The 20,578-nt window shown below is 50.6% G+C and overlaps 2 protein-coding genes across 3 annotated transcripts in view; both read left to right on the top strand.

Moving 5' to 3' along the window:
- Positions 1 to 20,578, top strand: part of TTC29 (tetratricopeptide repeat domain 29) — a 598,163-nt gene that overhangs the window by 36,709 nt on the left and 540,876 nt on the right. The window lies entirely within an intron of this gene.
- On the top strand, positions 10,513 to 16,115 carry LOC142012630 (uncharacterized). The gene is made up of 3 exons (XM_074993226.1): positions 10,513 to 11,939; positions 12,136 to 12,253; positions 15,882 to 16,115. The coding sequence occupies exons 1-3, from the start codon at positions 11,739 to 11,741 to the stop codon at positions 15,932 to 15,934; spliced, it is 372 nt and encodes a 123-aa protein (XP_074849327.1). The 5' UTR covers positions 10,513 to 11,738; the 3' UTR covers positions 15,935 to 16,115.

The following is a 20,578-nucleotide window of genomic DNA, read 5'->3' on the forward strand; positions in this document are numbered from 1 at the left end:
CCGGGGATCTCCGGACCGTGGGAGTGGACCGACAGGTATGTACCCCCCTCTGGTGTACACCCCTGGGCTTGAGGGGCGGGGGGTAATAGATATGTGTCCAGGGCCCCCCACATGCTCACATGGCCATGGCCCCAAGGACAGCAGGGCCATGTCCCTCGCAGCAGTGCATCAGCCCCTGCCCCGCCCCCACCCTGCACGACGGTGCCATGCCCCATCCCTGGGGCAGGGGGGAGCGGAACCTCAAGGGGCCCCCGGGAGGAGGGGGTGGGACACCCCGCAGCAGCAGCAGCAGCAGCAGCAGCAACAGCAGCAGCAGCAGCATGTGATGGAGTGGGGGGAGTGCAAAAGGGAGACTCAGGCTAGATATGAGCAACAAGAGCTGAATAGCTCCCAGGGGCAAAGGATGATCCTGGGGCTACAGCTGGCAGGTGACACCTCTGCCCTGAACAAAGAGGAGGGAGGAGCCGAGCTGGCTTTGAATTGGGGGGGAGGGCAGGGGCCACAGGTAGAGGCTAGGGGAAGGGAGAGCTGGAAGGCAGCCAGCCTGAGGAGGGGGAAAGCTGCATTCCAGAGGGGCACCCCTTGGGGTCTTCTCCCCACGACGGGTTGGAAGGACTGTCTCTTCCGACAGCTGGTGCTGTCACTCCTGGGAGAAACTGGGCATCTGTGGCCTAAGAAGCCTCTCCTGTCAGACCCTGCGGAGTGAAGTGAGAGTCGCTCCCACCAGGGGACGGGGTGCAGTGCAGGGGGACCCCTGAACCCCATCCATCACAGCAGCATCTCCTGGGGACGGGGATGGGGAACCTGCAGCACAGGGCTGGGGGGAAAAAGGCCACGGCTCGGGGCCCACACTAACACCTGTCTCCATTCTTCTTCCCCCCCTCCTCTCCTGTGTCCCGCACCTGCACCATTGGAAGGACCGGAAGAGAGCGCCGGCGAGGCATCAGTGGTCCCGGAGAGCCCTCCGGGGCCATCGCTCCAGGCAAGCCCCTCGGCCAAGGACCGACCGGCCCCACGGCGGGCTAGACGGCGGACCCCGCGCCACCACCAGCCGACGGCGACAGACCCCCGGCTGCTGGCCATCCACCGTCAACAGTTGGAGGGCGCGGAGCAGCACCTGCACCTGCAGGAGTGGGCGCTGGCCTGGCGCCAAGAGGCATGGGGGGCCTACATGGAGACTTTCAACCGCCTGGTGGACTACCTGGCCCCCCATGCCGCGCTGGCCGCTGCAGCGTCCGCCCTGCCTGCTCCACCCGCTGCTCCGCACGTCGCCGTCCCATCCGCCGTCGCCCCGCCACCCACCGCCGAGGGCCGGAGCGCCGAGGGACCCCTGGAGCCAGCTGAGACTCGCCAGGCATATCTTCCGGTCCGCCCTGCCCCCAGCCAGCCCCGGACAGGGCTGCGGCCGCGGCGGGGCTCCCGGCCGCCCACGCCCAGTGCCGGACTTTAGGGGCGAGGGGCCCGGGACGTGGCCCCCCCCTTGTATATAGTTGGGACTTATTATTTTGTGCCCCCCGTTTGCCCCGTCCCCCCCATGTAAATAGTTCTCCCCTTTATCATCCCCTGGTTTTCTTTTTATTACTGAACACACTTTTTTATTACTATTGTTTTATTTGTACATATTACTTTGGTTCCACACATGTTGTATATAGTTTGTTCTTGTTTTATTTATAGTTAAAAAAAAAAGTTCTACAAGAAAAAGCAGTTTAAGTTCAGCCACAAGTGCTTACTGTCATTTGTCCAGGAAAAGTGGGAGGGGGGTGCGGTTGGGTGCTCCATGGTGTGGGCGTTGGGGCAGGGATTGTGGTGGAGGAAGTGGTGGGCAGTGGGGGGCCTGGCAGAGTTCACCCCGTGGCCTCATCATCAAAGTGGGCCCGCAGGGCCTCCCGGACCCGGGTCCCTTCGGGGTCCACCTGCCGACTGGGGGCAGCGGGTGGCTGCACGTCAGCCCTGCCGGCCTCCACAGCCCAGCCCTGGAAAAAGGCCTCCCCCTTGCTCTCCACCAAATTGTGCAGGGCGCAGCAGGCACCCACAATCAGGGGGATGTTGTTGGGGCCCGCATCCAGTCGGATCAGGAGACATCTCCAGCGTCCCTTCAGGCGGCCAAATGAGCGCTCCACCACCTGGCGCGCGTGGTTCAGGCGCTGGTTGAAGCGCTCCTGGCTAGCGGAGAGATGGCCCGTGTACGGGTGCATGAGCCAGGGCCGGAGGGGGTATGCCGCATCTGCGATGACGCAGAGGGGCATGGTGGTGTCCCCCAGAGGGATCTCCCGCTGGGGGATGTAGGTCCCCGCCTCCAGCCGGCGGCACAGGCCCGAGTTCCGGAAAACCCGGGCGTCGTGGGTGCTGCCAGGCCAGCTCACATAAATGTCCTGGAAACGGCCCCGGCTGTCCACCAAGGCCTGGAGGACCACAGAATGGTAGCCCTTGTGATTGATGTAGCGTCCTCCACTGTGATGCGGGGCGCGGATGGGGATGTGAGTCCCATCCAGAGCCCCGAAGCAATTGGGGAAGCCCAAGGTGGCAAAGGCCGCGATGGTGGCATCTGGGTCCCCCAGCCTCACGAGCCTGTGCAGAAGCATGGCATTGATGGCACGCACAACCTGCAGAGAAAGCACATGGGACAGCACCAATGAGGGGTGAGCAGGGTGTGCGTGGCCCTGCCCTGCCCTCCCCTCCCCTCCTCTGCCCTGCCCTGCCCTCCTCTGCCTGGGCCACCCTCCCCTGCCCTGCCCTCCCCCCGTGGGTTCTCTTACCTCCATGAGGACAGCCCCGACAGTGGCCTTGCCGACACCAAACTGCTGTCCCATGGATCGGTAGCTGTCTGGAGTGGCCAGCTTCCAGACAGCGATGCCGACCCGTTTCTCCACTGTGAGGGCACGCTGCATGGCGGTGTCCTGGTGCCTGAGTGCGGGGGTGAGCCGCTGGCACAGCTCCATAAATGTCTGCCGGCTCATCCTGGAGTTCCTGAGCCAGCGGTCGTCGTCCCACTCCCCAAGCACCAGCCACTTCCACCAGTCGGTGCTGGCGGGGTAGCTCCACAGCCGCCGGTGTGTGAGGCGGGGGTGGGGGCGGGGTGCTGCAGGGTTGGGGGTTGAGCCCTGCTGCCCTGGGGGCAGCTCCTCCTCCGGGGTAGCAAGGAGGTGCTCAGCTGCCTCCCGCATGGCATAGATCAGGGCAAGCCCTGCTCCTGCTGGGAGGGCTGGGTGGACCTCTGGCTGCTGCTGCTGGGGGTCCATGCCTGCGTCGCCCGGGGTCTGTGTGCCTATGGCTCCTCAGACCGCGTGCTGTGCAGGCTGAGTGTGTCTGGGAGGGGCCCTTTAAGGGAGCGGCTAGCTGTTGCCCCGGAAGCGCTAGTCCGCCCTGTGACCCTGTCTGCAGCTGTGCCTGGCATCCCTATTTCGATGTGTGCTACTTTGGTGTGTAGACATTCCCTCGCAGCGCCTATTTCGATGTTGTGCTGCGCAACGTCGAAGTTCAACATCGACGTTGCCAGCCCTGGAGGACGTGTAGGCGTTATTCATCGAAATAGACTATTTCGATGTTGCTACATCGAAATAAGCTATTTCGATGTAGGCTTCACGTGTAGACGTAGCCTATGTCTAACAGGAGGATATGGAGAAGATGGAAGTTTTTGATTAAAATAGAGGAAGAGAGCATGGGAGACAGCCTTTGCCTCTATGTTTTAGTTTAATTTTTTTAAATAGTAAAATCCCTTGGTAAGTGATGGCCTTTTACACCGTATTCTGGCATCTAAAACTTTCTTCACAATTTACAAATGATGAGCCTTTAGTACACTTATTTCCTACCTTTGTATATAGGGAAGGCTTTGTTGTCCGTTTTATGGTTTTTGTTTTGCATTCTGTGTAGACAAGCTGGCACTGTTTTTAAAGGGAGGGAGGTTATATCTTTCAAACAGTGTAATGGAATTTTTGTTGTACACCACCTTTTCCTCTTAGATTATGACAAAACTAGAATGTTGACAAGATATGCAAGATAGGGATGTCGCTAGACAGTACAGTTTGGCTAAAATGAATTGCAGAAATTAATGTTCTATAGAAGTGTTGGAAAATTGATTCTTCTGGTCTGCTTTAACATGATGATAAATACAATGGAAAAAAGTAATTGTTTTGCAGATAGATCTATTCTGCTTCCTTATTATTGCAAGAGACTCATTTCCCTCATTTGCATGACTCTTTCGAAAGAGGAATGCAAGTGTAGACGCAGCCATGTAGATGTAGCCTTAAGGATTCATGGGGGGGAGGGAGAGGTTGACTGGGAGATAGGGTGATTTTGTACCAGATTAAGAGAAAGGACATGGCTGCAGGAGCAGGCTAAGTGAGGGGGCAGATGACCCCACTGTCTGCTGCTAGAACAGCAGATTCCAAAAGGATTCCAAAAGGAATTTTAGGATTCCAAAAGGAAAGGTTAGCAGGGACATTGCATTCACAATTCAAATATCCAACCCCCAATCAGTAAATGAGTAACTTCAGAAGTGGGTTGGTTTACTTGATTTAGTTACTTTATAGCTATAAAATATTGCTGCAAATTTAAAATTGTTTTGTTTTTATTTTAACACAAAGCTTTGTTTTTAATCAGTCACAAATACTTGGGCTTGGAAATTTTCATCAGTGTGGCTTACAGTGCTGCCCATGAGCTTGCATTCCATCATTCTGTTAGGTTTCATGTCAAGTCAAAGCTATTCTTTTAGGGTCCAACATGTATCTTATATACGAAAGCTGTTGCTTTTGAAGTACTGCTTCAAAATACCATTAATGTGTAAAGACAGACATATTGGTGAAGTTAAAGTGGGTTTTTTCCCTGTCAGAAATGATCAATTGCGAAGTTTGATCTAATATGTGTGCCCAACTCTTGTGTTGCAAATTTGCAAAGAATATAATTTGTAATGAAAAACTTGCCTTACGCTATTAAATATATGCAGAGTATACTGGAAAAATTGAGCTCGTCATGGCTACTTGAAATTACTACTGGAAGCCTAGGGCTATACCTACATGGAGGGTTTTGTCAACAAAACCCATGGAGCATCTTGCATTTTGCTGACATACTATTGATAGAATTCAGCACTTTTGTCAACAGCCTTCTGCTTCTCCTCCATGAGTCAGAACATATTTCTCCACAGAATCTGCCAATAAAAGAGCCGTGTGGATGCTTGGGGGGCCCTCTGTCGACAGAGTGGGCTTCCAGGTCACCGGGCAGCCCTATTTGCTGTGCTTCTGGTCAGCTGTTCTGTCGAGAGAGGGCGGGATAGTCTGGCCACTCTCTGTTGACAAAAATGAATTGCCCTTTCCATACACTTTTGTGTGTGGACATGATAGCTGCGTCTACACGTGCATGCTACTTCGAAGTAGCGGCACCAACTTCGAAATAGCGCCCGTCGCGTCTACACGCGTCGGGCGCTATTTCGAAGTTAACTTCGACGTTAGGCGGCGAGACGTCGAAGTCGCTAACCTCATGAGGAGATAGGAATAGCGCCCTACTTCGACGTTCAACGTCGAAGTAGGGACCGTGTAGACGATCCGCGTCCCGCAACGTCGAAATTGCTGGGTCCTCCATGGCGGCCATCAGCTGGGGGGTTGAGAGATGCTCTCTCTCCAGCCCCTGCGGGGCTCTATGGTCACCGTGGGCAGCAGCCCTTAGCCCAGGGCTTCTGGCTGCTTCCGCGGCAGCTGGGGATCTATGCTGCAGGCACAGGGTCTGCAACCAGTTGTCAGCTCTGTGTATCTTGTGTTGTTTAGTGCGACTGTGTCTGGGAGGGGCCCTTTAAGGGAGCGGCTGGCTGTTGAGTCCGCCCTGTGACCCTGTCTGCAGCTGTGCCTGGCATCCCTATTTCGATGTGTGCTACTTTGACGTGTAGACGTTCCCTCGCTGCGCCTATTTCGATGTTGGGCTGAGCAACATCGAAGTTGAACATCGACGTTGCCAGCCCTGGAGGACGTGTAGACGTTATTCATCGAAATAGACTATTTCGATGTTGGCTGCACGTGTAGACGTAGCCGATCTGTCAACAGAAGCTTTGTTGGAAGAGATCTTCCGACAGTGACTCCTGTCAACAAATCGCTGTAGTGTAGACATAGCCTAGTTGTTTAGATGATGAAATCTGTGTAAAATGGTAGGGTCATCTACACTCTGTAGGGCTTCTTAAATCTCAGGAGGTTCACAGTATCAGGCTCCTAATCTCTAATCCCTTCATCCCTGATTCAGTAGTCCATCCTAATGAAACCATATGGTTGACTTTAATCCAATTTACTTCAATGCACTTAAATGATTTATTGAGCTAAGACTGATGGATGGATGTACTTAAATATGCTCTTCAGATGTGGGCCCTTGAGAGCAGTGAGGGGTTTCCCCACTGGTTTTGGGGGGAGCTGGTTTGGTTCCTTTTATCAGAAAATTGAAGTCTAAAAATGATAAATCTCTGTCTGTTTTACTCTAAATAAATCTGAGTTTCTATTCTGTAAGATTAGGTTGCAGCTAGTTGGGTCTGGATAGATCAGTTAATTCAGGATGAAAGTCCTGAAAGAGCTGGAATGTTTCCCAGTGTATAAAACTTCTCAGTTAAACTGTCCTCCAATGCCTGCAAAAAGTTTCTTGTCACACAGAGCACAGTGCGTTGTTGATTGAGTCTATGCAAGTGATGTGGGAAAATAAATATGAATGACCTATTAAATGTTGTGGTTTTCAATGTTTAAAACTATTATTGTTTAAATAATTGTGTTTGTTGATTTTGGTTGTCTTCAGAGTATGTTAATAAATGGACATATGACATTGCAGCTACACAGAATATGTAACAATTGAAAAAGTGGGTCTGTCCCATGAAAGCTCATCATCTAATATGTCATTTTGTTAATCTTTAAAGTGCTCCAGGACTGCTGGGTTGTTTTGTTAGAATCCAGACTAACACAGCTGCCTCTCTGTTACTATTGCACGTAGAACAAACTTATATAGATTCTCTTTGCACTGATCTCTTGGATGATTTATAAAGCATTAGCATTATTTGATAGTTTACTTCTCAGTCTGACCGATTCCATTTAATTTCTAGTAATTAATCTAGTGTGGAGCCCGCTCTCATCTGAATAGGGACTGCTCACTGACTACATTTTTACTGTTATTGTAAACCATGCGCAACCACATCAAAGACCTGGGAGACCAAGTATGGTAATGTCTGAGCACTGAGCAGGACATGTCTACCTCAGCTCCCACTGGCTTTGGATTGAGTCAATCCATGGGGTGTGGGTGGACCCTGGCATAAGCTGACAGACACCCACACCACCTCTGCTAAACCTCTGTTCTCCCAACCCCCTGCCAAGGGCCATTCCATCCCCACTCCCTGCCCTGAGACCCTCCTCACCTCCTGCTCTGACTCCTGAAGCCCACACATCCCCAGCCCCCAGCTCTGAGCCCCTCCTCACCCCTCAACCCTAACTCCTGCATGCCCCATGCTCCCAGCCTCCTGGCCTGAGCCTCTTGCATCCCCAGTCCCCTGCCCTAACTCCTGTATCCTACACACTGCTAGCCCCCTGTCCTGAAGGACCAGAGCAATGCTGGGTAAGTCTTCTAGTTATATATAAACAGAACTATTAATAATTCCAGGAAAAAGAATCAGGAGACAGTTTCTCCCTTTATTTTTTATTGCATCAAAACAAGCATTTCCTGGATACTTGAGATTAAACTGCCATTTCATTTGGAAACCTATTAACAATTATATGCATTTACAATAATCTAATACAAAATTAAGGGGCTATTTTGAGATCCTCCACATTGATCATGAACACGCTGCAGAATTATGCTCAGTTATTTACTGTAACAGAAGTTTTATGGATTTGGATTTTATTGACTCAATCTATAATATATTTACAGTACAGTGTTGGGCCTTTTTCCTATTGGAAGCTGCTCAGCACTGCTGAAAGTCGGGCCCTGTATGGATCTAATTCACACACACTACTTGGCTACATTAACAGAACACAACTTATGTTAAATATAGGAACCATCTGGATGACCGCACTTGTCTTGAGGATTTTTAAACTAAGGGTTGAGAGTGAGGGAGATTTGACTCTCACTTCACTCCTTTTTTCCCTGCTATCCCAGATCATCCAGAGCCTTGCCTTTCTTCCTGCTGCTTTTTCTCTAATAAGGCCCTCTCATATCTCTTCTTGCCTCACATGGGTACCCAAAGGCCTCCAATCCCAGCTGGCCGACATGCTCACATTGCTGGTCCCCATTTTAGTCTGCTGAAAAGCCAGTGCCTTTTCTCTTGCCAGTCTGTCACAGTGCAAATGGGCCAGTTCTTTCTGGCACAGATACAAGATTGCAGCTTCCTGGCCATCTACTAGGGTAGCTGCAAGGAGAATCCAAATATCTGTCACTCTGAATCCACAGGGTGTTTCAAGCCCCTGGAGGCTCACCGGAATCCAGCCATGGTCCCAAATTTTAGGACCATATGCACAGTCTCAGGATTCAGACTTTCTATCTGGTACCACCCTTTGAATGTTGGAACCGGGTGCCCAGATGCCTGCTCCCTTTAGAAACAGCATTGGCAGTACTTTCCAGCATTTAGATACACTGTTCACCCAGCAGTCCACCCAAGAGGCATGAAGCTTTAACTCTCTCATGGGAAAACAGCTTTTATGCTTTGTTTTGTTGGAGTACAGACTAACACGGCTACCTCTCTGTTTACTATTCAGCATATAGTCTGTTATAGTCTGTTGTAGTCTGTTATCCTTAATAATGTGAAGAAGAGAACAGAGATGATCCAAGACAATAAAACATCCTGAATGCAAAGTCCCTGCTAACCTTTCCTTTTGGAATCCTTGGGGGACCATTTGTGTTCTAGCAGGCAGACAGTGGGGTCCTCTTACCCTGCTCCTGCGGCTGTGTCATTTGTCTTAATCTGGTACAAAATCACCCTCCCTCCCAGTCAACCTCTCCCTCCCTCCTGTGAGTCCTTTAGGCTATGTCTACATGAGAAGCCTCTGTTGACAGAAGTGACTGTCGAAAGGGATTTGCCTGCAAAACTTCTGTCAAGAGATTGCATCTACACATAAAAGCAGATTGAAAGAGCAATCTGCTCTGTTGACAGAGAGCAGCCAGACTTCCCGAACCTCTCTAGACATAATGGCTGACTGGAAGCTCTGCAAACAGGGCTGGCTGCCTGTTGAACTGGAAGCCCTCTTTGCTGATAGAAGTCTCTACATGGGCACTCTGTCAACAAAATACTGTCGACAGGGGTGCTATACCTCATCAGGGAGAGGTTTAACTCTGCCAGCTGATCAGCTGGGTTTTGTTGGCAGACTCCCAACAGATCACTTTGGCCACGTAGATGTTCCACGGGATTTGTTGACAAGAAAAGAAAAGAAAATCCCACTTTTGTTGGAAGAAGCTGACTTAATGAGTCTGGTATTAATGAACATGCCTGGATTAAGTACTCTCTAGAGATAGTGGCAATAACTGTTGCCTCCAGAGAAGTAATATGACTCGGCTTGTACGGTTTTCTAATGGGTACAAATACTAAGTTGCTTTTTATTTTTAATGAAGAACTGCTCTTGTTATAACGTTGTCTGCCCATTTAACTAATAGCCTCTAACATTGTATCTCAGAGAGAAAACTTTTTTTTTTAAATAGTGAATTGAAGCTGATAGTTTAATTCCTTCTGTCCTGATGGGGTTGTTTGACATGGTATATTGAGGAAATGCAAGTGATGAAATTCAGGCTCTAACTGCTTCGTGTGTAAATTTTGTTCTGTATAGATGGACCCTACTTTCATCATAACAGTGCATCTGTTGGTTACCAGAGTGTCCCTGGTAGAAAGTAGCATACTGGGGAGTGGAGTGTGTGACTGTCTGAAGGACAACAAAGGTTTTATTCAAGTCTTTGAATATGAGATTGGGAAGCTTGAAATGGTCCAGGAATTCTATTGCCAGCTAATACCATGTGCAGAGCACTGGTTTTAACCCTGGTTAGCATTGTTTAGAAAATAAAACATAGCCTGTTGCACAAGCTATCACTTCTGCATAGCCCTTGGTCAGTAGCACACAGAAGGAATAGTGTGCCCAGCTTCTGTGTGATAGATATTGCCTGTGGTGGTAGGAATGGGCATGGCTCAGTACTTTGAGGAGATAATAGGTAAGGTGTTTAAGATAACTCTAGTGAGCAGCACTTGTAGAGCTAAGCAAAATCTTTGATCACTCAGGACCAGATGCCCTCAATAATAGGAAAGGTCATCTTTAAAGCTAGTTCCTCAAAATACTTTGTTCCACTAAACTGGAGGCATCTTGCATTGATTGTGCTTGAGCTAACTGCTTGTATCACACACCCACTGCATTACTAGGAGGATCACTGTGTCTGGATCAGTTGAATGCAGCTTCACATAGATAATGCATAAGAAAAGAACTGGGCTGAATCCCTGAAGTACTCCACATGTGGGAGCCTTTGAGGTATAAAACAAGTTTTTCCTCTCTCTCTGTGATCTCTAATAAAGGAACAAAAGTAGCCATCTTAAAGGAGCTATATTTGCATCAGGTCCCACTGCAGGTCATATTACTATGAGTAATTATTACTTGTTATGTTTGAGTGCTTTACAGAATCTCTGTCTAAAAGTGTTTGCAACCAATTCAGACAGAACACAATAAAAGAAGGTAATAAACAAAAGGAAAGGGTGAGATAAATAAGGATTAAAATGGAGAGAGCACATGGTGCTTCAGTTAAGTTTTATATATATATTGTCAAACACACGCTTAGCACACTCAAATGCACTTGTAAGTTTTGTACAGGGACTCTCAGAGGGTAAAGTAAGATACTGTTTATGTACAGTTGCTACAGGCTAAAGAACAGGCTGCTTATTATTGGAAGTACATACTTCAAAATGGTGGTGCAGCTCCCACCAATAAATAGGAAATAAGATCAAAGGGTGAAGCCTTTCTCCATCCTGTAATATTTGGAGTTTTTCAATTAATCCCTTAGTAGCCACTTTACTACAAGGAAAGTGACTGCCATACTATCAGCAGAACTGACAGTTAAATAGGTGCAAGTGCCCCTTTTAAGAATGCACATCGCTGACTCCAGGGACATAGTGGCCATGTCTACACTAGAAGCACCTGTCAACAGAAGTTACTGTCAGCAGTGTAATCTCGACAGAACCCCTGTCAACAGAGCTGTGTCTACATGTAAGCACCCCTTCGAAAAGGCGAAAATCGAAGTTTGGCATTCGAAAAAGCAGCCATTGAAAGAGAGCACCTACCGCCATTTTTCAGATCGGCATTCCAATCTGCTCTTTCAAAGTGCCATTGAGGTCTTTCGAAAGAGAGCGTCCACATGGCTCCAAGCTCTCTTTCGAAAGAAGGGAAGCAGGAAACGCCGCGAACGGGGTCTCATGGACGACAAGCCCTTGCGGGGCTGCAGCCAGCTGCCTCCTTTCAAGGGCCCCTCCCTCCACCCTTCCCTCCACACGAGCCGAGTGCTAGCCAGCCTGTCCCAGCCCAGCAGAGCCCACTCGTGCCCACCATGGAGGCCCAGCGACAACTCCTGCAGGAGGACGCCCTCAGCATGGACACTCTACTGGCAGTACTGTGCACCATCACCGCAGCTGCACCCGAGCTCATCAGGTGGCTGCACAGTCCCCCCAGGTGCCCCGACGCCTCTGGACTCACCCCAGCAGCACCAACTGGTGGGAGTATGTGGTGCTAGGGGAGTGGGGCAAGGAAAGGTGGCTGCGGAACTTCTGCATGTTGAGGCAGACCTTTGACGAGATCTGCCACTGGCTCGCCCCCACACTCCGGCACCAGGACACTTGCATGTGGCAAGCCTTCACCCTGGAGAAACGGGTCGTGATTGCCATTTGGAAGCTGGCCATCCCAGACTCCTATCGCTCCGTGGGACAGCAGTTTGGGGTGGGCAAGGCCACAGTCGGGGCTGTACTTATGGAGGTAAGGTGGGGGCAGGGGGGATGGGGCAAGGGGTACCCTCCCCTGCAAGGGGCCGGATGGGGCAGAGGCTGGACGGGAGGGAGTGGGGGCTTCACGGGCCAGGGGTTGGACAGGAGGGGGGCAGAATGGGCCTGAGGCAGGGGGCAATGGCTGCCACACCCGCACAAGAGCATGTGTCCCCCTTCCCCCTCTGCAGGTCGTCAGGGCCATCAGCGTGATGCTGCTCCATAGGGTCGTCCGCCTGGGGGATGTGAACAACACCATTGCCGGCTTCCAGGACCTGGGCTTCCCGAACTGCATCGGCACTTTGGATGGTACACACACCTGCATCCGCACCCTGCCACACAGCACTGGCCAGCACATCAACCGAAAGGGCTACCATTCGGTGGTGCTGCAGGCCCTGGTGGACACGAGGGGCCAGTTCACTGACCTCTACATGGGCTGGGCTGGCCGCACCCATGATGCCCGGGTCTTCCGGAACTCCGGCCTCTGCTGCCACATGGGGGCTGGCACCTTCATCCCCCAGAGGGAGATCCCCGTGGCGGAGGACATCACCATGCTGCTCTGCTTAGTGGCAGATGCAGCGTACCCCCTGCAGCCGTGGCTCATGAGGCCCTACACAGGACACCTCAACCCCACCGAGGAGGCGTTCAATGAGCGCCTCAACCCTGCCCGCAACGTGGTGGAGCAGGCCTTCAGGCGCCTAAAGGGGTGGTGAAGGTGCCTCCTCATGCAGCAGGAGGTCGGGGTCCCCAACATGCCCCGGGTGGTGGGCTCCTGTTGCATCCTCCACATCATTGTGGAGGGAAAGGGGGACACCTATGTCCCTGGTGGGCGCCCTCCAGCTGGTGCTGTCTATAAGCAGCCGGGCGCCGCCCCCATCCTCCAGGCCCACCGGGACGGCCACTGCATTCGGGAGGCCCTCAGGCAGACCTTTGCTGATGGCCACCTCTGACCCGCACGCACGCCCACGTCCCACGCACATCCGTCACGCACCATCCCTGCCACCCCCACCCCCACCAGCACCGAACCCGCACCCGCATATCCACCCCTCACCAGCCACCGAGGAGCACAGCACGGAGTGGTGAATAATAAATAAACGTTTATGTAACTGGATGTTCATAAATGTGTACAGGAGGAACCTAACTTGGAGGGGGAAACCTAACCTGGAAGAGGGAGGGGGGAACCTAACTTGCAGAGGGAAACCTAACTCGGAGAGGGGCGTGAGGAACCTAACTTGGAGGGGGTTGAGGTGCTCATTCCAGGGCAGGGGTGGTGGGCCATAAACCCTGTCGGCCCCTGGAGCCCCTGCCCCCCCCGGGTGTGGGGTCCCCAGCGGTGGGGGCGGGAGGGTGCCAGTAGCACCAGCAAATATTGCTGGTGGGTGGGCCTGCTGATGGCAGAGGGGCAGGCTTGGCTGAGGCAGAGGGGGCAGGCTCAGTGAGGGCAGAGGGGGCAGGCTCAGTAGAGGCGGAGGGGGCAGGCTTGGTGGGGGCGGAGGGGGCAGGGCCAGCAGGGGGAGACGCCGGGAGGCCAGGAGGCGGGCCCCAGTGGCTGTGTGCTCCCACACAGCATGGCCAATGCCCTCAAGGGTGTCCAGCAGTCTATCCCAGGCCTCCCTCCACCACTCTATGTCGGCCCGGGCAAGCTGGAGGTGCTCCTCAGCCTGGCGCTGGGTGGCTGGGTCTTCCTCAGCCTGGCAGAGGGCCCTCTGGCCACGGCCCTGACAGTGCGCTGTCTCAGGTAGAGTCCAGAATCTCTGACGGCTGTGGGTGGGCTCTCCAGGATGAGGGATGGCACGGGGCTCTCCTGGCCCACAGATGGTGCGGCTGTGTGGAGAGGAGGAGAGCATGTCAGTAATGTGCCCCAGGCAGAGGGGACCCGGCTGTGGACTACCCACCCGAGCCCACCCCATGGGGCCCCCTCCCCCCCAAGGGACACTGAACCCTCCAGGGAGCACTGACCACCCCCCCACCCGGGACCGGGCCTCCCAGCCTGGGGTGTGATTCCAGGGGTCTCTCCTGCAGGTGGCCATTCCCAGCCTGTAGTGCGTGGGCCCCGGGTGCTTTCTGGCACCAACCAGCTGCCACCCCTGTGCGGCTTACGGCGCTGTCCACTGGGGGCAGGTGCTGGGCATCGCTTGTGTGGCACTGCGAGGTGCCGCATCCCATGTGGGGGCTGGCCTGTGTGCGGCCTGGGACCACCAGTTCTATGTGCGGGTGCCTAGCCAATGCATCGCCCCCACCCTGTGGAGTAGGCGTGGCCCGCTCTGGACATACCTGAGGGTCCCTCAGTGACGTCTGGAGATGTCTAGCCCTCGGTCGCCTGGCTGGAGGAGCAGGAGGGGATGACTATGGTCAGCTCCCCCTCCTCACTTGACCAGTCCATGGTCCCCTCGCCTTCCTGGGTCCACGATCTGGGCTGCTCCTCCTCCTCCTCCGGCTTCAGCTCCTCCCTGGAGGTGTCCAGGAAAGCCATGGGGGGTGACCTCTCCTGGGGTCCCAGGATGCTCCGTAGCTCCCTGTAGAAGGGGCATGTTGCTGGTCCTGCCCCAGAGCATCCAGCCTGGTCCCTGGCCCGGACATATCCCTGGTGCAGCTCTTTTACTTTGGAGCGTACCTGCTCTGTGGTATGCTCCAGGTGGCCCCTGGTGTGGAGGCCCATTGCCAGATGGCCGAAGGCTGCAGCATTGTGCAGCTTCACACCCATGTGGTGCAGCACCTCCTCATCCTGCCAGAGGCTGAGGAAGTCCCGCAGCTCCTGCTCCACCCAGGAGGGGGCCCTTTTTTTTTCTCCCCCTGGGAGCCCTGGAACCTTGCAGGGGCTCAAAGGGGGGGCCGTGGGGCTCGCGGGGGGGGCTGGCTGCTTGCCATGCGGGCGCTGGAGTGTCAGGCTGGAGCGCGTGTGCAGGCTGCTCCTAGCACGCTCTCAGCTTCCTGCCACGGGTTTCCTGCCTGCGTGCAGCTTTAAGATAGTCAAACGCAGGGACCATAGAGCCCCAATGCTGCTGGCTGGAGCGGCCCCATGCTCCAGCTGATAGGCACCACGGTGGATCTGTATTTCGAAAGAGCGGACTGTGGAGTGTCTACACGTGTAGTCTTTCAATTTATTATTTCGAAAGGGAGTGATCTTCCTGATACGGGATCGGGGTTTGGATTTCGAAGTCTGTGCCCCATTCTTTCGATTTTCTTTCGAAAAACAGGTTTACACATGTGGACACTCCTCCCTCTCTTTCGAAAAAGGGCCATTTGTTTCAAAGATTTTGCACGTGTAGACACAGCTCAGATTGCATGTACACACAACTTGCTCTGTCAACAGAGAACTGTCAGACTGCACTGCCCTCTGGTACCAGAAAGTAGAATGGCAGCTCTGCAAAGAGGGCTGCCCGGCAACGTGAATTCCTCTCTGTTGACAGAAGTGTTTACACTACAATGTTGTCGACAGTACTCTGTCCAGAGATTGTTATGCCTCAATTTTTTGAGGGATAATACTGTCAAGGAAAATGCAGAGTTTTGACGAGACTTTGTCGACAGAATGCTTTAAGAGTGTAGACACTCCCTAAGTTATGTCAACAGAAGGCCCCTTCTGTTGACAAAACTCTGTAGTGTAGACCCAGCCAATGTGGATATCCAAAAGCAATTTGATTACTGTGGTGGCTGTTCATCAGCATAACTAAGGTTGGCTTAATTTTGTAGTGTAGACTTACTCTAAATGAACAAGGTCCTGTTATGAAGTCTTTATTTAGGCAAAACTGCCTTTGTAAGTAGTCATAGTTCCGTGTAAGTAAGGACTGTAGGGTCAGATTTCCAATACTGATACAACAGACAACATCAAGAGCTTCATATTTGTTTCTCAACTTAGTGACAGGGTTTATTTTACTTATGTTTACACTAAGGTATGTTCTATAATGGAATAATGGTTCTCATACTTTTTGGTTTACAGATTACTCTACTCAGTGCAAACCTTTCCGCGGACCACCAGACAACCACCCATGATGACAAAGTGCATTCACTTATCGCTAAATACCTTAACTACTAAATGATTCCTATGAGGCTACCAGAGCATAAAAATGTCAGTATGCATCTACAGCATAAGGAGGTGTATATTTAGATTTCATTGCATATATCATGTTAGTTTACCATACTTTGTTTTAAATAAAGTAAAATATTAACTTATGTCCAAAACAAAAAGTTTTAACATTGTCTTTATTTATGGCAGGCATAGGGAACCTTTTTTGGGTTAGCAGTCACCTAGGCTCTGTGGTGGGGACAAAAATGAGGGTTCAGGGTGCGGGAGGAGGTTGGGTGCAGGAGTGGGCTGGGGCTGGGCGGTGTGGGTGAGAGGTAGAGATCAGGAGTAGGCTGGGGGATGGGTGTCTGGGTGGGAGGTTGAGTGCAGGAGCGGGCTGAGGGTTGGGGGGGTCTGGCATGGAGGGAGGGTGCAGGAATGGTTTAGGGGCTGGGGGGTCTTGACAAGAGAGGGTGCATGAGGGAGATGGGGATGCACAGTCTGGGCATGAGATGGACAGTTATCTGATTTTATACTCCCTGCTGCTCCCTGGCACTCCCCCCACCCTGCACTGCTCCCATTGGCCATGATTCTGGCCAATGGTAGCAGTGGGAAAAGCCTCCAGGCCAGCCATTTCCTGTGCTATCATTCCCACAGCCGGGGGCAGGGGAAGTGGCAGCATGTGGAGCTGCTTCTTCCCCCTACAAGCTGTATCTAGCCCATGAGGCTCTTGGCTCTCCAGCCACATGGAGGGGCAGCGGGGGCTACAGCTGGTGCCAGAGCAAGTTCCCCTTTGCAAGGGCGAAGCAAGCCCTGAGCCTACAGCTGACCTGCAAGATGGTCACAGACCACTAGTGGTCCACAGACCACTCTTTGAGAACTCCTGTAATAGAATGATTTAATTGTAAACTACTTTAGAGTAAATTCCTAGAGTATGGGTGATAGGAAATAGCTGGTTAAGAAGATTCTTGCATTTCTGGAACCTATCTTTCGAATGTCAGAAATGGTCAAGTCAGATTTGTGTTGAACAGATTCTGTTACTATACACTGAGCCATAGCCCAAACTTCTTCTGCTTCTTCATCATGCAATCTTCAGCTGCTTCTTAACTAACTCAAGGGCATAGCATGTTGTATTTATTTGTGTCATGCTGCAGGAGATATAAGAGGAAGTTCTGTTCACATTATTATCCTAAGATGAAGCATGGCATTTAAGTCTGGCCAAAACCCTGTAGTGTTTGCTTTCAAAACAAAACAAAACAAGAAAACCTTACGTAAAAATTACTTTGGTTTTACACAGATGTTTCCTGCAATCTCACGCCATAGATTCATCATGTTAAGAGCTTGTTTAGACTCAAATGTTTTAATGTCATGGTTGAGAATCAGCCAAATACAAAGAACTAGTTGAGAATAAAGAGATAATCTACTTTTTGAATGTGGTTTTTTTGCCCATTAAAACCTATCTAGTGTCATATTAGAAAGATTTGTCTCTTTTCATGTATCTTTGACAGCATCCTAGAACATATCCTAATAAGGGTAATAAGTAATAGTAAATGAAAGGGCTATGATGGAAGAAAAGACACAGACCAATTTTAGTGGTTCCAAAGAAGACTTTTTCATATAGAAATGGGGCAGGGAAATATAGCCTGTAGACCCATCTAACACTTCTGTCTGGCCCGCCATGACTCATGGCAAATGAGTAAATTACTGGAACAGTAAAAGTTCTTCAGCACAGCTTGGAAACTGGCCAGTGGGAGCTGCAGGGGAGGTGCTTCTTGGTTCATGCATTGGACGGAGACCTGCTGCTCTCCTCCACCCAAATGGCATGCACAGATATGCCAGTAGCAGCTGACCACATCCGAGCAGCATGGGGCCGCAGCATGCAAGAAGTCAGACTCTCCTTTTATGTCATTATCCTGTTATGAACTTTACAATAAATGAAAACCAGAAATATAATCGTATTTGTTGGAAAATATGTGACTCACTTCAGCTCTTCCACTCATCCAGAGATGTTTGAGGGCCAGTAAGGAAATTTAGTTATTCACAGTGGACGAAAGAGGGTAAACGAAATGTCCATGCTCCTACAATTGTAGGGAAGGATTATTTACTGTGGGACTGACCCTGTACAGTAAGCCCTCAAGATACACTCAATCAAATTGTGAGTGTCTCAGGTTAATGTGACTGCCACCCCGACAGGAGCCTGACTCTTGTCACCCCTGACAGGAGTGTTTCCCTGTCCCTGGAGTAGCTGGGAGCTGGGAACCAGGTGGCCACCTGGCTTCTGGCTCCTCTCCACTTGCAGACCTGGGAAACTGAGTAGGGAAGCAGCCCTAGTTAGTTTCCTTGTTCCAAGGAGTGGAGGGGAGCCAGGAGTCAGGCTGCTGCCTGGTTTTCAGCTCCCTTGTGGGACCTGAGAAACTGACCAGCTGACACTCCCTGCCACTATGGGAGCTGGTCAGTTCCCTGCTGGGCTGGTCAGTTTATCAGCTGCTGCAAGCCCAGGGGAGCGGGGAAGCAGGCAGCAGCCTGGTTCCCATCTCCCCTCGACTTGTATGAAAATTCGAGTTATGCGGGGGCTGCAACCCCCGCATAACTCGAGGGTTTACTGTGCTGGAATACAAAGATTACCCGGTGTATGTCCGTATGACCAGACAGTTTAAAGCATACCACGTTTACGAGTCGATAGAACCTTGGCTATTCCATGTGTTAAACTAGGCAGCAAAGGATTTCCTCACCTGATTAGTGCTGTACCTTGCAGAGCAACAAATGTTGCTTTATAACTGATAGAGGGACAAGAGAATTCAAGAAGATATGCTCTTCTCCCAAACTGACTGTTATCCCCCTCCCACTTTGCCAAACTGCCAGATGGTTAATTTCTAGATCTGTAAATAACTATGCTTAGACATTTATTCCTGCCAGGAATCTCCCACAGCTTTCTAAGGCTTCTTGAAGACAGGATATCAATTTTGCAGAACCCTGGATTGAAAGAAATGAGTCAGTGGATCAAATATTTATAAAACAAGGCATCACTAAATTTATTAGTTTACAGAGCCATGCTTGTACAAGGGGTCAGAAATATTTATTAAGTGTTTGGAGCCCACTGATTGATTATCACCATTTGAACTTCTTACCCTGCTGCTCTTCCCTGAGGTCTCTGGAGCCACGGTCTTGGTAGCTTATCTCAATTTGTTGTATGACATGGGTAACAAGCCGTGACTTGATGCCATGGGCACCTCTTTTTGGTCTATCTTGGAAGTAGCTCTTCTAACTCAGGAGTGTCCTCTTCTGGCTGATGTCCCATCCACTGTTACATGTGTTTTCCCAGTTCTCCACCATGCATAATCTCTTTTGAGAGAAAAAAGCAGTATAAATGGGGATCTTTAAACAGTAAACCCCCTCTTTGAAGGACTCCCTAAAATTAATTAGGAATAAGGGTGCTGTCAAAGACAGGGTTTATTTTTGAAAGAGCCCCATCTACAAGGCAAGTGTAGATATAGCACTGTCTGAGGTAAAATGAAATAAATATATGGGTACAAAATGTACTTCTCTCATGGGAAAAGAACAAAATAAGAAACACACCAGGGAGATTCCTAAAATTATTAATATTGAGCTATCCAGAGTTTCTGCTAAACAGACATGTTTCATAATCCCATAATTCTGCTTATGGCATTTTTAGTGGGTCCTTTTTAGTTTCCTCTCAGATACGTTTATTAAATTATTATCATCACTGATTTTCACATTTTGTCTTCAGAACAGAAATACCGCACTTTGATTCTAAGAACTGAAAGCTGAGATGCCAGCACAGCTCTTCCAGTTTAGGCAATGCAACTGCACATTTTATATGCTACTTTTTCCTGTATTGACAGGAAGTAGTGTGTATGGGTCTTTACTAAGAAGATCAAATAACGTTATCTTCACTTTACAAACAAATATACAGCAGTAGCCCAATGTATACAGAGGAAGGAAATGTGCAGTAGTCATTTAATACTTGATTGGCTAAGGGCTAGATTGAGAGATTACTTGCAGAGTTGCATAAGGAGCTTTATCATTTTAACAGCTGTGCTGGAAAGAAATTGTGTCTCAGAGATATGTCTGAGTAATGAATTACTCTTATTTTGCACCGGGGGGAAATAGATGACATCAGCTCACTACCAGGCACACCATAGTTTCCTTTCTCAGGCCACTATTATATCTTGTTAGCTTTGCTGCCTTATATATAGATGGGCACTCAGCCAGGGGTCTGCCTTCTCCCTGTTATTGGTCTGATCTTCTTGCTCTCCTAGGAATATTAGTTACACAACTCTTGTTGTCCACCCCAGGCCTGAACACAACCATGTCCTATGCGGTAGGACCCAATTGCCACTGTTCTGCTACACCTGTGGACATTGTTAGGCAACGAGAGGTGAGTTAAAGGAGGAGACCTATGCCAATTCAAGACTGACCAAAAAGGGTAGCAAAGTTTTCCTCACCCTCATCAAGGGACGATTGGTTCCTGCCAAAAACCTCAAACAGCATTGTACCCAAATGGGACATTTGGTGGATGGGGCAACCAGGCTGAGGAAGATTGATAGATGGGATTGGCTGCACAGAGATAAGCCCAGAACAGAAGGGTAGAGTCCAGGTGGTGCATTCTG

This window comes from Carettochelys insculpta, chromosome 4 (assembly GCF_033958435.1).
Source record: "Carettochelys insculpta isolate YL-2023 chromosome 4, ASM3395843v1, whole genome shotgun sequence".
NCBI classification, from domain to species: domain Eukaryota; kingdom Metazoa; phylum Chordata; order Testudines; family Carettochelyidae; genus Carettochelys; species Carettochelys insculpta.

Coding starts and splice junctions, on each gene's coding strand:
- LOC142012630 (XM_074993226.1), top strand. CDS start 11,739: ATGTTGAGGCAGACCTTTGACGAGATCTGCCACTGGCTCGCCCCCACA. Junction 11,940..12,135: donor TCGGGGCTGTACTTATGGAG/GTAAGGTGGGGG, acceptor CCCCCTCTGCAG/GTCGTCAGGGCCATCAGCGT. Junction 12,254..15,881: donor CTGCATCGGCACTTTGGATG/GTACACACACCT, acceptor TTTGGTTTACAG/ATTACTCTACTCAGTGCAAA.